Raw genomic sequence first — 12,758 nt, 5'->3', positions numbered from 1 at the left:
ACTGTCTCTATCTGTTGCCGACTTGTTCATCCCAAGCGCTTAGTACAGTGCTCTGCACATAGTAAGCGCTCAATAAATACTATTGAATGAATGAATTGAATGAATGAATCAGTCACTCCATCGATCAATGTGATTTATTGAGGGCATACAATGTGCAGAGCACTGTAAAAATAAAATAATTACCGTATTTGTTAAGCACTTACTATGTGCCGGGCACTGTACTAAGCACTGGGGTGGATACAAGCAAATCGGGTGGGACACAGTCCCTGCCCCGCATAGGGCTCACAGTCTTCATCCCTATTTTACAGATGAGGGAACTGAGGCACAGAGAAGTGAAATGGCTTGCTCTTGGGAGGGCACTGTACTGTACTAAGCGCTTGGGAGAGCACAGGTGAATAGAGTATCGTATTCCCGCACAGGTACCCATCGCTGCCCCGCAGGGAGCTAAGTAATAATATTATAATAGGCTGGGATAGTTCACCCCTATTTTCCCGAGCAGCAAACTGAGAGATTAAGTGATTGGCTCTGGGGCCTCCGGTGAGTTGGGGATGGCGGGGGGGGGGGGGGGGGGGAATCAATCGATCAATGGTATTTATACAGCGTGGCCTCGTGGAAAGAGCCCGGGCTTGGGAGTCAGAGGGCATGGGTTCTAATCCTGGCTCCGCCACTTATCAGCTGTGTGACTTTAGGCAAGTCACTTCTCTGTGCCTCCGTTCCCTCTTCTGTAAAATGGGGGTAAAGACCGCGAGCCCCACGCGGTACAACCTGATGACCTTGTATGTCCCCCAGCGCTTAGAACGGTGCTTTGCACAAAGTAAACTTTTTACAAATACCATTATTATTATTATGACAGCGCTTAATGCGTGAAGAGCACCGTACTAAGCGCTTGGGAGAGGACGATATACGGGAGCTGGGGGAGTTGATGCCCGACTCCCGTTGATTGAAGGTAGGAGGCCCTGGGAGCCTCGGGCCAGGCTGATTTCCAACCCCGGGGGGGGAACGAATCGGCTCCGCCCCCACCCCGAAATATTGGTGATTTTTTTAGCCGGAACTACAGCTCCCGAGATGCCTTTGTCCCCGGGGGCCGCTGCGGGCTCGCGAACCTCGGACCGTCCGGTCCTCCCGGGTGGCGGGGAATGGAGGATCCCGGGGTCCCCGGAGCCGGCACCGTTTCATCACTGACCGGCAGAAGGAGCCGGAGCCTTCGTCGCTGAAGGGGCCGGGCATGGGGAACTGCCTTTCCTCGCAGCAGGCCGCGGTCGTAGATGATCTGTCTCCGTTGAATGACTCGGGGGACGGGACCAGCCTCACCGGTGACCTGGTGGCCCCGTCTCCGTCTCCGGAGGTAAAAAGCCCCGCGCGGCGGGAGGGAGGAGGACCGTTGGGGGGGGGGGGGGTCAGGGGTCAGGGAAAACGAGGCAAGAAGGGGTATGGGGGAAGGTGGGGGGGACGACAAGATATAGCCCTAGGGAGAAGTGGACGGGGGATGGGGAAGGTTATTAATAATAATAATAATGATGATGATGGTATATGTGGTAAGCTATGTGCCGAGCACTGTTCGAAGCGCCTGGGTCAATACAAGGTAAGTATTTGAAGGCCTGCTTTTTGAAAAGTTACTGGTCGAGCGTTTACTACAGGCCATCCACTGGATGCCGAATTGTACATTCCAAGCGCTTAGTACAGTGCTCTGCACAGCTGTGTGACCGTGGGCAAGTCACTTAACTTCTCTGTGCCTCATCTGTAAAATCCCTCATCTGTAAAATGGGGATTAAGACCGTGAGCCTCACGTGGGACAACCTGATCACCCTGGGAAGCAGCGTGGCTCAGTGAAAAGAGCCTGGGCTTCGGAGTCACAGGTCATGGGTTCGATTCCCGGCTCTGCCACTTGTCAGCTGTGTGACTGTGGGCACGTCACTTAACTTCTCTGTGCCTCAGTTACCTCATCTATAAAATGGGGATTAACTGTGAGCCTCATGTGGGACAACCTGATTACCCTGTATCTACCCCAGCGCCTAGAACAATGCTCGGCACATAGTAAGCGCTTAAATACTAACATTATTATTATCTCCCCCAGCGCTTAGAACAGTGCTCTGCACATAGTAAACGCTTAACAAATACCAACATTATTATCATTATAGTAAGCGCTGGGGGAGACACAAGTTAATCGAGTCGGACACTGTCCCCGTCCCACATGGGGCTCACAGTCAGAATGCAGGGGAGAAGGGGGGATTGAATTGATTGTTGAGGGCCCACCCGCGATTTTCGAGGAAGCTGGGAAGGAGGAGTGGAGAACTCCAGCTCCCCAGCAACTGCAGCCCAGCAGTCTTGTAGTAATGGTAATAATGGTATTTGTGAAGCATTTACTATGTGCCGGGCACTGTACAGAGTGCTGGGGTGGATACAGGCAAATCGGGCTGGACACAGTCCCTGCCCCCTGTGGCGCTCACAGTCTCAATCTGCATTTTACAGATGAGGTAAGTGAAGCTCAGAGAAAAACAGTGACCTCATTCAATTGCATTTATTGAGCACTTACTGTGTGCAGAGCACTGTACTGAGCGTTTGCCCAGGGTCATACTGCAGACAAGTGGTGGAGTCAGGATTAGAACCCATGACCTTCCGACTCCCAAGCCTGTGTTCTATCCACTACTCCCTTCCCGGCCTCCTACACCTCCTCCCCCCGACCTCCGACTTGGCACGGCTACCCCGGAGAGCCTAACAGCAGCGATCTGTTTGTTGTCCGTTGACCCTGTTAACCCCATCCCTTTACCCCTCACCCTGGCTGACGCGCCCTTCTGTCAAAACACAGCGTTTGCCAAAGTCCCAAAGTCTAAATCTGGGCAGAGCCCATGTGGGGTTTTGGGATGGAAGAAGGGAGTCCCTCCCCAGAGTAATTAGAGAAGCAGCATGGTGTAGTGGAAAGAACATGGGACTGGGAGTCAGAGGACCTGGGTTCTAGTCCTGGTTCTGCCACATAACCTGGTGGGTGACTTTGCACTTAATTTCTCTGTGCTTCAATTCCCCTATCTGCAGAATGGGGATTCAATACCTGTTCTTCCCCCTACTTAGATTGTGAGGCCATTGTGGGACCTGATTATCTTGTATCTACCCCAGGGTGTAAAACAGTCCTTGGCACACAATAAATGCTTAAATACCATAGTTATTATTACTGTTATTATAAATCCTAAGGAGCCCAGTAATTATAAAGCTCAACTCCCCGCAACACCTTCACTCCTGAAGTGGAATCTAGGTTGGAAGTACCATTTTGGCACGTGCATGCGCATACACACAGACACACACATACTCTCTCTCCTACCCTCAACCCCACCTTCCTCTCTTCTGCTTCTATGCAGGAAAACATGCCAAGCCCGGTGTACCATCCAACCCCAAGCCAAACCCAGCTGGCGACTCAGTTCACGGAAGAAGAACAGATCCGAATCGCCCAGATCATTGGGCTCATTCAGCACCTCCCTACTGGCATCTTTGATCCTGGCCCTGAAGCATCTGGAGCAAAAAACCAGGAGTAAGCAGGGAAGGGATTAGGCGTGGAGTTCTAATGAATTCCCCAAGTTTGGTGTAGGCCAAGCTGGGGAAAGGGTGAGGGGTGGTGATGGTAGGGAAATGGACATTCAGTTAATTCTTCCTTGTTGGTTTGGGGCAGCCTGAAAAGGTTTTCCAACGTTACAACTGACTCATACGGTAGGGTTTCCACATTGCCCGGTAACCCCCGCCTACCGAATTCCAAACAGGGGAGAGTGTGGTTAATGCTTTGCAGGCCGTATTGCTGCCACAGACAACTCTAGTGCCACTTCTAAATGTTTAGTGGTGACCTCTTCCAGTAGGAAAGACAGAAATGAGGATCCCTTGAGGTCAGAGATCTTTTACTTCTTCCCGGAAAGTGAGGGGCAAAAGGCCATTTCTGCTATTTCCCCCCTTTCCCCAATCCCAAGTGGCAGCAGTTATTATCTTGCCCAGCCCCCAAATCTGTAACTTTGGGGTTCCCGCCCTAGGGTTTCATTCAGCTTCCTCGAAGTATTTCTTCCTTAGTTTCTTTTTTCAACTAGGAAAACTCATTGTCTTCCAGATCTCCCTCCTCCCCTCTCCTCTGTCCCCGAATCACTGCAGCTCTGTCTCTTCTTCCCCAGATGTGTCATCTGCATGCAGGACTTGGTTTCTGGGGATTCTATTCGGTTCCTGCCATGTCTGCATATTTATCACGTGGACTGCATTGACACCTGGCTGATAAGATCGCTAACTTGCCCCTCCTGTATGGAACCAGTAGATGCTGCTCTTCTTGCCTACTATGAGGCAGATGACAAGGATCCTTAGCTTCATATTGTCTTCTCTTTCTCCTTTTTCTTTTTTCTTATTAACAACTTTGGTGAGCAAAGGAGACTGGAAGTTTTGCACATTTTTGAGATACACCAAAGAATCCCACCCCTCTCTTGGTGTTACTAGAGTGACTGGTGGCCTGACTCAAATGACACAGAAACTCAGATTGTGAGCACCCGGTTGGACGTCACGCCTGGAAGGATGGAGCTCAGAGTTCAGCCGCTTCAAAAATATCATTTTGAGATATTCTGAGTAGACTCCTTTTACATCTGAGCTTTTAAAAATGAGTCGATACCTGGTGAACTCGCCAGCTGGAGAAACCTAAGCCCGGCCCGCCAAAGCAGGCTGAGGTTTTATTTGTACTTGCATCACACTCGTCAGTTTGTTCTCTGGATCATCCCACCCCAGAAAGAACTTTGAAGCTTGTTTTAGAGGCTGCAGAGATGCTGCCCTATGGGCTGTCAGATAACGTGGAAAGATGTTGCAGGAACTAATTCATTCTGGCAGGAATAAACCCACCACTGCTGCAAATTCCAAAGTCTTTTTAAATGTTTTTGCTCAGACTTCTTCTGTAGCATTGGATTGGTGTACATGACGTGGAGTTCTGTATGAGGGAGGTCATGGGAAGGGGGACAACTTTCAATGTAACCAAAGAGTGAGTGAATGAGCTTGTGTGTAGATGCAAGTTAATCAGGTCAGACACAGTTCCTGTCCCACATGGGGCTCACAGTCTGAGTAGGAGGGAGAAACGGCTAGATTCCCCCCCCCCCACATCCCCTCCCCACCCTCTTGCCCCGAAAAGATTTAATCCGAGTTGCAGCAGCTTCAATGAAGGCTTTTCAGGACTGTCACAACCTACTTTCCAGCTATTGTATTCTCTCTCTGTTTTCCCAGTCTTTTCCCAGGTGAGTATTACCAGCATGTGAACTCTATCTCCATCCCAGGGTACAAGCTGGTCTTCTGCAAAGCAGGGCCACCCGAAAAAAACTTTGCCATGTCTCCAAGAAACTTGCACTTCAGGTTTAAAAGTGACTCTGAAGCACTTGCCCCAAGGTGACTTTGTCCTCCTGTCTCAAATTACGATTTTTTTCCCTTTCTCCCCACCACTAAGCACATCAGAGAATCATCTTGGCAAGTTCTTTTTTGTAAGTTTTTTTAAATGGTATTTGAGTGCTCTTTATGTGCCAGGCACCGTACTAAGGGCTGGGGTAGATACAAGCTAATCAGGTCAGACAGTCCACGTCCCACATGGGGCTCCCTTTTACAGAGTAGGAAACTGAGGCAAAGAGAAGCAAAGTGACTTATCCAAGGTCACACAGCAGGTACGTGGCAGCGCTGGGAATGAGAACCCAGGTCTTCTGACTCTCAGGCCCGTGCACTATCCACTAGACCACGCTGCTTCTCACCTAGCCACCCTTCCTGCCATTTTCTGTTCTTTACCCACTTGTCGCAACTGGAAAAGGACAAGCTGGCATGACCTTGGCACAAGGTTAGCAGTTGCTGTGCCGATGGGGGACATTGCCCTGACATTGGCAGTCAGAGGGGGCCAGACCTCCCTGGGATGCTGTCTCTTCCCTGAGGGTGTGAGACTAGACAGGGAGAAGCTGATGGTTGAGATCACTTTGAAAACAGCCAATAAAATGTGACTCATTTAAAGTGAAAGCATGAGCTGTTTCAGAACAGTGGTGCTTGATGATGATAATAATCATGGTATTTGTTATTCTTATTATTAATAGTAATAATAATAGTATTGGTTAAGCACTATGTGCCAAGCACTGGGGTAGATAAAAGGAAATCAGGTTGGATACAGTCCCTGTCCAACATAGGGCTCACAGTCTTTCATTCAATCAATCATATTTATTGAGCGCTTACTGTGTGAAGAGCACTGACCTAAGCTCCTGGAAAGTACAATACAGCAAATACAGAGAGGCAGTCCCTGCCCACAATGGGCTCACAGTCTAGAGGCGGGGAGGCAGACATCAATACAAGTAAACAGGCATCAAGATAAATAAATAGAGCTATATACATAAGTTTTATTGGGCGGGGAGAAGAGGGAAGAGCAAAGGGAGTGAATCAGGGTGAAGCGGAAGGGAGTGGGAGCTGAGGAAAAGTGGGGCTTAGTCTGGGCTCAGTCTTAATCCCCAATTTACAGATGAGGTGACTGAGGCCCAGAGAAGTGAAGTGATTTGCTTAAGGTGACAGAGCAGACAGGTGGCAGGGCCGGGATTTGAACCCATGTCCTCTGGCTCCCAGACCCGTGCTCTTTCCACTAGGCCATGCTGTTTCAGTGCTTGCTATGTGCCAAGCACTGTACTAAGCACTGAGGTAGAATACGAGATCATCAGGTCTCACAGTCTTAAGTAGGAGAGAGAGCAGGTTTTGAATCCATATTTTACAGATGAGGAAACTGAGGCCCAGAGAAGCGAAGTGACTTGCCCAAGGTTACACAGCAGGTAAGTGATGGAGCTGGGATTAGAACTCAGGTCCTGTAGACCCCCAGGCCCAGGCTTTTTCCACTAAGCCAATCTGCTTCTTTTGATGAAAAGAAAAGGCAAATGGTAGCCTTGGGAGGGGCAAGGCAGGGTGGAGGTCAGACTGTAAATTTGGCCTGGCAAATTAAAGCACTATCCTGAAAACATCCAGCTAGTTCTCTTGACTGATTCCATGATGGTAAGGAAAAGAGCACTCGTCAAAGTAGAGTTTTCCCAAGAAAATAATGTAAAGTGCATTAGTGCATTCCCAAGATCCCAAAAATTGTCCAGAATAATATGGATGTATTTTTTAAGTCATAAAAACACACAAATGTAGTTAATGCTATTTATTAGCTTACATGATCAAAGAGCAATGTAAATATGTACTAATAATAAAAGATTATGAATTGAAACAGTAAAATGTTAATATGTAAAGGAAAGCAATGTTGATTTGATGGTTACCTCGTTCCAGACACTTCGGCACATCTACTTCAACTCCGCCTGGACTCGATCGTTTACTCTGTTTCCTATTTAATAATTGGGGTATTTGTGGAGCGCTTACTGGGTGCCAAGCACTGTTCTAAGTTCTAGGGTAGCTACAAAATAATCGTATTGGACACAGTCCCTTTCTCAGACGGGGCTCACAGTCCGAGCAGGAGGGAGAAGAGGTGTTGAATTCCCATTTTTCAGATGAGGAAACTGAGGCATTGGGAAGCTAAGTGACTTGCCCAGGGTCGTGCAGCAGACAAGTGGCGGAGCCGAGATATGAGCCCAGGTCCTCTCACTCCCTAGGCCTTGCTCCTTCTTGCCTTGTAGCACCTGACTCTGCTCAGAGCTGCCTGATTGCTGCAATTCAGTTTACACCTGTATATCCCTGCTACTTCCAGTCGGCCACGATTACTGCACTACTCGGGCTTTATTTTGAGGTCATGATGTACTTTATCTATCTACAGCAGCAGCTCATCAAAACCAGGTACGTCCAAGTCGTAGCATGCACGTACGCAGCCCAGACCGTTCTCACAAAGCGTGAGACCGCTCAAAGGAATGCTGACATTTAGATTCAGTAGCCCTGTCTCAAAAAAGGCATGATCATCAGGGCTGGCCTGGGTAGAGGCCAGGTCCTCTCTCTACCCAGGCCCAGAAGTGAGACACACTTACACGATGCAAGTATGTCATGCCATACATGGCACGCAACATGACATCATGCATCGCACTGACAGGACATCAACATATGATACTCCCCCCTGCAACCCCCAGGACCAAATAATAATTTGCAGAGTCAGCCAGTCCTGCCAGCAAAACAGGAAATGCTTTTTGGGAACACCTTGTGACCCCCTGGGCTGCTGAAAATGTGCAACATCAGAGGAGGCGGGGCGGGGGAGCCGGGGTGGCAAGGAACTCTACATAAATGGAGCCACCGTCTTTAGGAGGTCTGATTTGGGCACCATCTTGTCAGTGCCCCTAAGCAACAGCCACCTTGAGAGGTGTGAGGAGCTGTGACGTTACCCTGAGGTGATTGCTTACCTCAATTAACATCTGAAGCTGGCTCTGGTTATAACTTGTGGGTGGGGGCCTCGGGGGAGAGGAAGAAAGGAGGGGGGTCACTGCATATCGGCTTTGAGTGAAGACTGAAGTCCCCTAAAAGTAACCAAGTGAATTTGCAGATGTGTTCCCTCTCCATCCAGCACAGACTAGCAGATTACTCCCTTCCCTAGGAAAGATATCCGTACCCATCAGGAACAGTTCTACGACTGTTCCCTCAGGCTGGGGAAAGATGTGGGGAGAAAAAATGTTCTTTTTGAGTCAGTGGAGGAAAAGGACTGGATTTCAGCCAGTTTCGTCCACCAGCAGTCCGGGCAGCCAGCCTTCTCTTGGCCATCAGTGATATTTGTTCAGTCTCAGCTAGTGTTGATCAAATGAAAATCACTTTAACCCTGTGTAGTGGAGGTCTCAGGCCCCCACCGTAGTGGCAAAAGCACAGGCCTGGGAGCCAGAAGGACCCGAGTTCTAATCCTGACTCCACTTGTCTGCTGTGTGACCTCGAGCAAGTCATTTAACTTCTCTGTTCCTCAGTTCTCTCACCTGTAAAATGGGGATTAAGACTGTGAGCCCTATGTGGGACAGGGACTGTGTCCCACCCGATTATCTTGTATCTAACCCAGTGCTTAGAACAGTGCCTGGCATTTATTTATATTAGTGTCTGTCTCCCCCTCTAGACTTTGAGCTCCTTGTGGGCAGGAGTGTGTCTGTTGTTATATTGTACTCTCTGAAGCGCTTAGGACTGTGCTTTGCACACAGCAAGTGCTCAGTAGAAATGACTGAACGAACATAGTAAGCGCTTAAATACTACAATTATTACTATTACTGTTATTATTCACCTTCCAAAAAGCCGCCAGCTTCGGTGCTGAGTCTTGGTGCTCGTCATTTAATTGGAAGGAAGCAGGCTTCCTCTCCCTCAGTTGCTTTCAGGGAACCACAACTTTAAAACCCTCAGAAGTTGAAGACAGATGGGGTCAGTAAGAAGTGAGGACCAAAAGGCCAGTCTGCAGCAACAGAATCACCTATGGTTTTTATTGAGTGTTCACTCTGTGCAAAGCCCTGTACTGAGCCCTTGGGAGAGTACACAACAACGGAACTGGGAGACGCGTTTCCTGCTTGTAAGGAGCTGACGGTCTAGAGGGGGAGACAGACATTAATGTAAATGGCCCAAAGAGAAATGGGCTAACCCCTGTGCTACCGAAAGCCATTCGAGGCACTTATTAAGGCGAGACAGCCTGGTCTGGTGGCTAGAGCAGAGGTCTGGAAGTCAGAAAGACCTGAGTTCTAATCTTGGCTCTGCCACTTGTCTGCTGCATGGCCCTGGGCAAGTCACTTCACTGCTCTGTGCTTCAGTTACCTCATCTGTAAAATGGGGATTACAACTGTGAGCCCCACATGGGACAACCTGATCAACTTGTATCTCCCAGCGCTTAGAATAGTGCTCTGCACATAGTAAGCGCTTAACAAATGCCACCATTTATTTATTTTTATTTCTCTGCATCAGTTACCTCATCTGCAAAATGGGGATTAAAACTGTTGAGTCCCATGTTAGACTGTGTCCCACCTGGTTAGCTAGTGTCTACCCCAACGCTTAGTGCAGCGCCTGGCACACAGTCAGTGCTGAACAAATACCATAAAAGAAGCACTTTTTTATTTTTTTATTTTTTAAAAAAAAAAGGATCGCTACTCACCTTTCCCCCAAGTCTGAAACTCAATAGGTGTCTATCCTTCCAAAGGCCATTATTGAGTCATGGAGGCTAAGGGGCAATTGGACTGCAAATCACTCCTGAACTGGTGGGGAACAGAGTGTAATGCCCAGGTTCCAAACAAAAGAGGAACATGCTGGAAGAAAAAGTGCTTCGTGCCCAATCGAGGCTTGGGAGAGAAAACCTGCCGAGAAGAGTTTTACTTCTGTGGCTCCCTCACATTTTGTCAAGCTGTCCTTCTGTTGGAAGACAACACAGCTGATGGTGAGATTGTGTCCACGTGAGGAATCTTGTGGAGAAAGAACTGCCCAAGAAATTATAATAGGGCACTTTTCCTGTCTCCTTTCCATTCAGGAAGAGTGGTGCTCAGGTAAATTGCATGGCTGCCTGACCCTCAGCAAGAGGTCAGACTCGAGTTCACCATCAGCAGTTGTTTTTGCAGAGGTGGTGATGGTCCGCGCAGAGCCAATCACACTCTCCTGCCGTCCCTCCCCTCCCCCGGGGCCCAGCAGCACACGCTGCAGGATAGGATAGCAAGGAGTAATGGGCACAGATGTCACCATACCCTTGCCCATTTTATAAGCCACCGTTGGGAATTGCACTCAGAGTGGCTTAGTGAGGGATCGGAGAGCTTTACACTTTCTTGCAAACCCCGAGGGAAAACCAAAATTGAGAAAGATAATGAAAATGTCCGCCTCGGCACCACCAGGCGGGCCCAAGCTGGAAAATGGCCGGAGCATTGGGGCGGGGCTGTCGTTTCAGGGTGCAGCATGGTGCTACTGGTCGCTTCCACTTCTGGACTGCTCTGCCCGGCCTCGGCAGTTGTCCGACTGTTGCCTTGGAGAGGGAAGGCCCCTCCAAAAGATACTTCCAGCTCTCGTCTCCATGAGCTTTCCTCCATCAAGCCATACAGCCTCATCTGCGTGCTGGGATCTCAAAGGCAGTTCCCGCCCTCCTTTTCGGCCAACGACTGCTCTCATTGTTCCAAAGCCCTTCGATCAAAAGGCGCTTAAAAGTTGTCGATCAGGAAGGGGTGGGCTAGAAAGACTTATGAACTACGCTGAACCGTGTTAGCCGGGAAGCTAGAAATGGGGGAACTCTGCTTCCCCAAAAACCCTCCCCACCCTCCTTTTCCTGGGCCAGGTCAGTGGAAGGATACATAATAGAAATGTTTTATCCTGCTTGCTACTCTCTTGCCAGGTGAGGCACTCACTTCCTCCATCCCAAGAGACGGAAGAGAAGGGGTTCGATAAGGAAGAGCCAGCTGCAAGTTGGGGGGAGGGGGAAAGAGAAGGAAAACACATTCCCATTTCCCAGTAAGAACCCAGAGCTGAACAAACACCAGTTATCTGGGTCTGAATCGTGTCAACATGTGCAGCTTTTCATGAGTTTTAAGTATTCATAACAGGCCCGACCCCACAGATATAACCAGGGAGCACTTCGGGCTCTTGCTATCAGAGTAGAGAATTTGAGGAATTACTTAGACGACTCAAGCAAGAGAGGGTTTCATGGACTCACACCAGTAATTCACTTTGTAACTGGAAAGCGGCATAAAAGTCTTTCTTCAGCTCAAGGGAAATCCCTTGGCCCTACCTCATCCCCAGAAGTCCAAGGGAAGAGTTTTCTACCTAAGGCACAGCTTTCGGCGTGGGCCCCAGGAACCCCAAATCCCACTCTGTGACACACATTACAGTATCCTATTGGTTTCCCACTTCCCTCCACAGCCAACAAAAACTCACAATCAACTGCCCACAGTCGACTGTCCGCCGACTTTCCCTATTTTACCGTATCAGCTCAGAATAAGGGCCTAGGACCAGAGAACCTGGATTCTAATCCCAGCTCTGCCACTTGCCTGCTGTGTGACCTCGGGCAAGTCAATTATCTTCTCTGTGCCTCAGTTACCTCATCTGTAAAATAGGGATCCCCCCCACATACACACACCCCTTTCCAATTTAGACTGTGATCCCCAAGTAGAAGGACTGTCCAACCTGATTATTTTGTATCTACCCCAATGCTGAACACAGTAACTGGCACATAGTGCTTAACCAGAATCATTTAATAATTGAAAAATAAATCAGGTCTATCAACTACCGTGCTCTCAAGTGCACTTCTCTGTGCACAGTTAACACTCAAGTACCACCAGTTGCTATGCCTACCCCCACCCACGGGTGAAGGGGCTAGAGCCATGAACTTTTCTAACGAAAACTGGGCACGGGCTCCCGTTGAGTGTGACGAGCAATAGGCTTGGCTCAGAAAACCCTATGGGCATCAAAAGAGGACTGTACAAAAGCATACTGGTGAAATAGAGCAGAGCGGAGCGGCACCAGAGATCTTTGTTCTCGTTGCACTGTCCTCCCCGATGGACCAGTTGGAGCTGCCCACCTACAAACTGCTTCCAAGCAAGAGGGAACCACAGGGGGAAAGGGACAGGGTTAGCCAGGCTCCATAGGGGATCACGTGGCACTTGAGACCCAGGCACCAATACTGTCCGGGAGTCCTTGGCTTCACCATTTCCATCAGGTCAGTCAATGGCCCTTCCATTATTCTCCGGAGCCAAGTGACGCTTGTCAAAGCAGTGCAGGGGAAGAGTCCCAACAAGACAGCTCAACTTGGTGACATGCTAGCTGCAGTGGCTGTGTATATAGGCAGCAGCTGCCAGCCCCACTCCACAGAAAGGGCTGAGCAGTGCCAATTCAAAGAAATACACACATAC

At 49.2% G+C, this 12,758-nt stretch overlaps 1 protein-coding gene across 1 annotated transcript; it reads left to right on the top strand.

Annotated features, from left to right (window-relative positions):
- Positions 1–1,058: 1,058 nt before the first annotated feature.
- LOC100089924 (RING finger protein 11-like) lies at positions 1,059–4,867 on the top strand. Its single transcript, XM_029052667.2, has 3 exons — positions 1,059–1,345; positions 3,351–3,520; positions 4,143–4,867. The coding sequence occupies exons 1-3, from the start codon at positions 1,226–1,228 to the stop codon at positions 4,324–4,326; spliced, it is 474 nt and encodes a 157-aa protein (XP_028908500.1). The 5' UTR covers positions 1,059–1,225; the 3' UTR covers positions 4,327–4,867.
- The last annotated feature ends 7,891 nt before the right edge of the window (positions 4,868–12,758 follow it).

Source organism: Ornithorhynchus anatinus, chromosome X2, assembly GCF_004115215.2.
Source record: "Ornithorhynchus anatinus isolate Pmale09 chromosome X2, mOrnAna1.pri.v4, whole genome shotgun sequence".
NCBI classification, from domain to species: domain Eukaryota; kingdom Metazoa; phylum Chordata; class Mammalia; order Monotremata; family Ornithorhynchidae; genus Ornithorhynchus; species Ornithorhynchus anatinus.
Note: the sequence above shows the minus strand (reverse complement) of the source record. Positions and strands in the feature narration are given on the sequence as shown.

What these genes read in the sequence shown, in the direction of transcription:
- LOC100089924 (XM_029052667.2), top strand. Translation starts at nt 1,226, where the DNA reads ATGGGGAACTGCCTTTCCTCGCAGCAGGCCGCGGTCGTAGATGATCTG. An exon ending in CCCCGTCTCCGTCTCCGGAG is followed by an intron (nt 1,346 to 3,350) that starts GTAAAAAGCCCC and finishes GCTTCTATGCAG; the next exon opens with GAAAACATGCCAAGCCCGGT. An exon ending in TCTGGAGCAAAAAACCAGGA is followed by an intron (nt 3,521 to 4,142) that starts GTAAGCAGGGAA and finishes CTTCTTCCCCAG; the next exon opens with ATGTGTCATCTGCATGCAGG.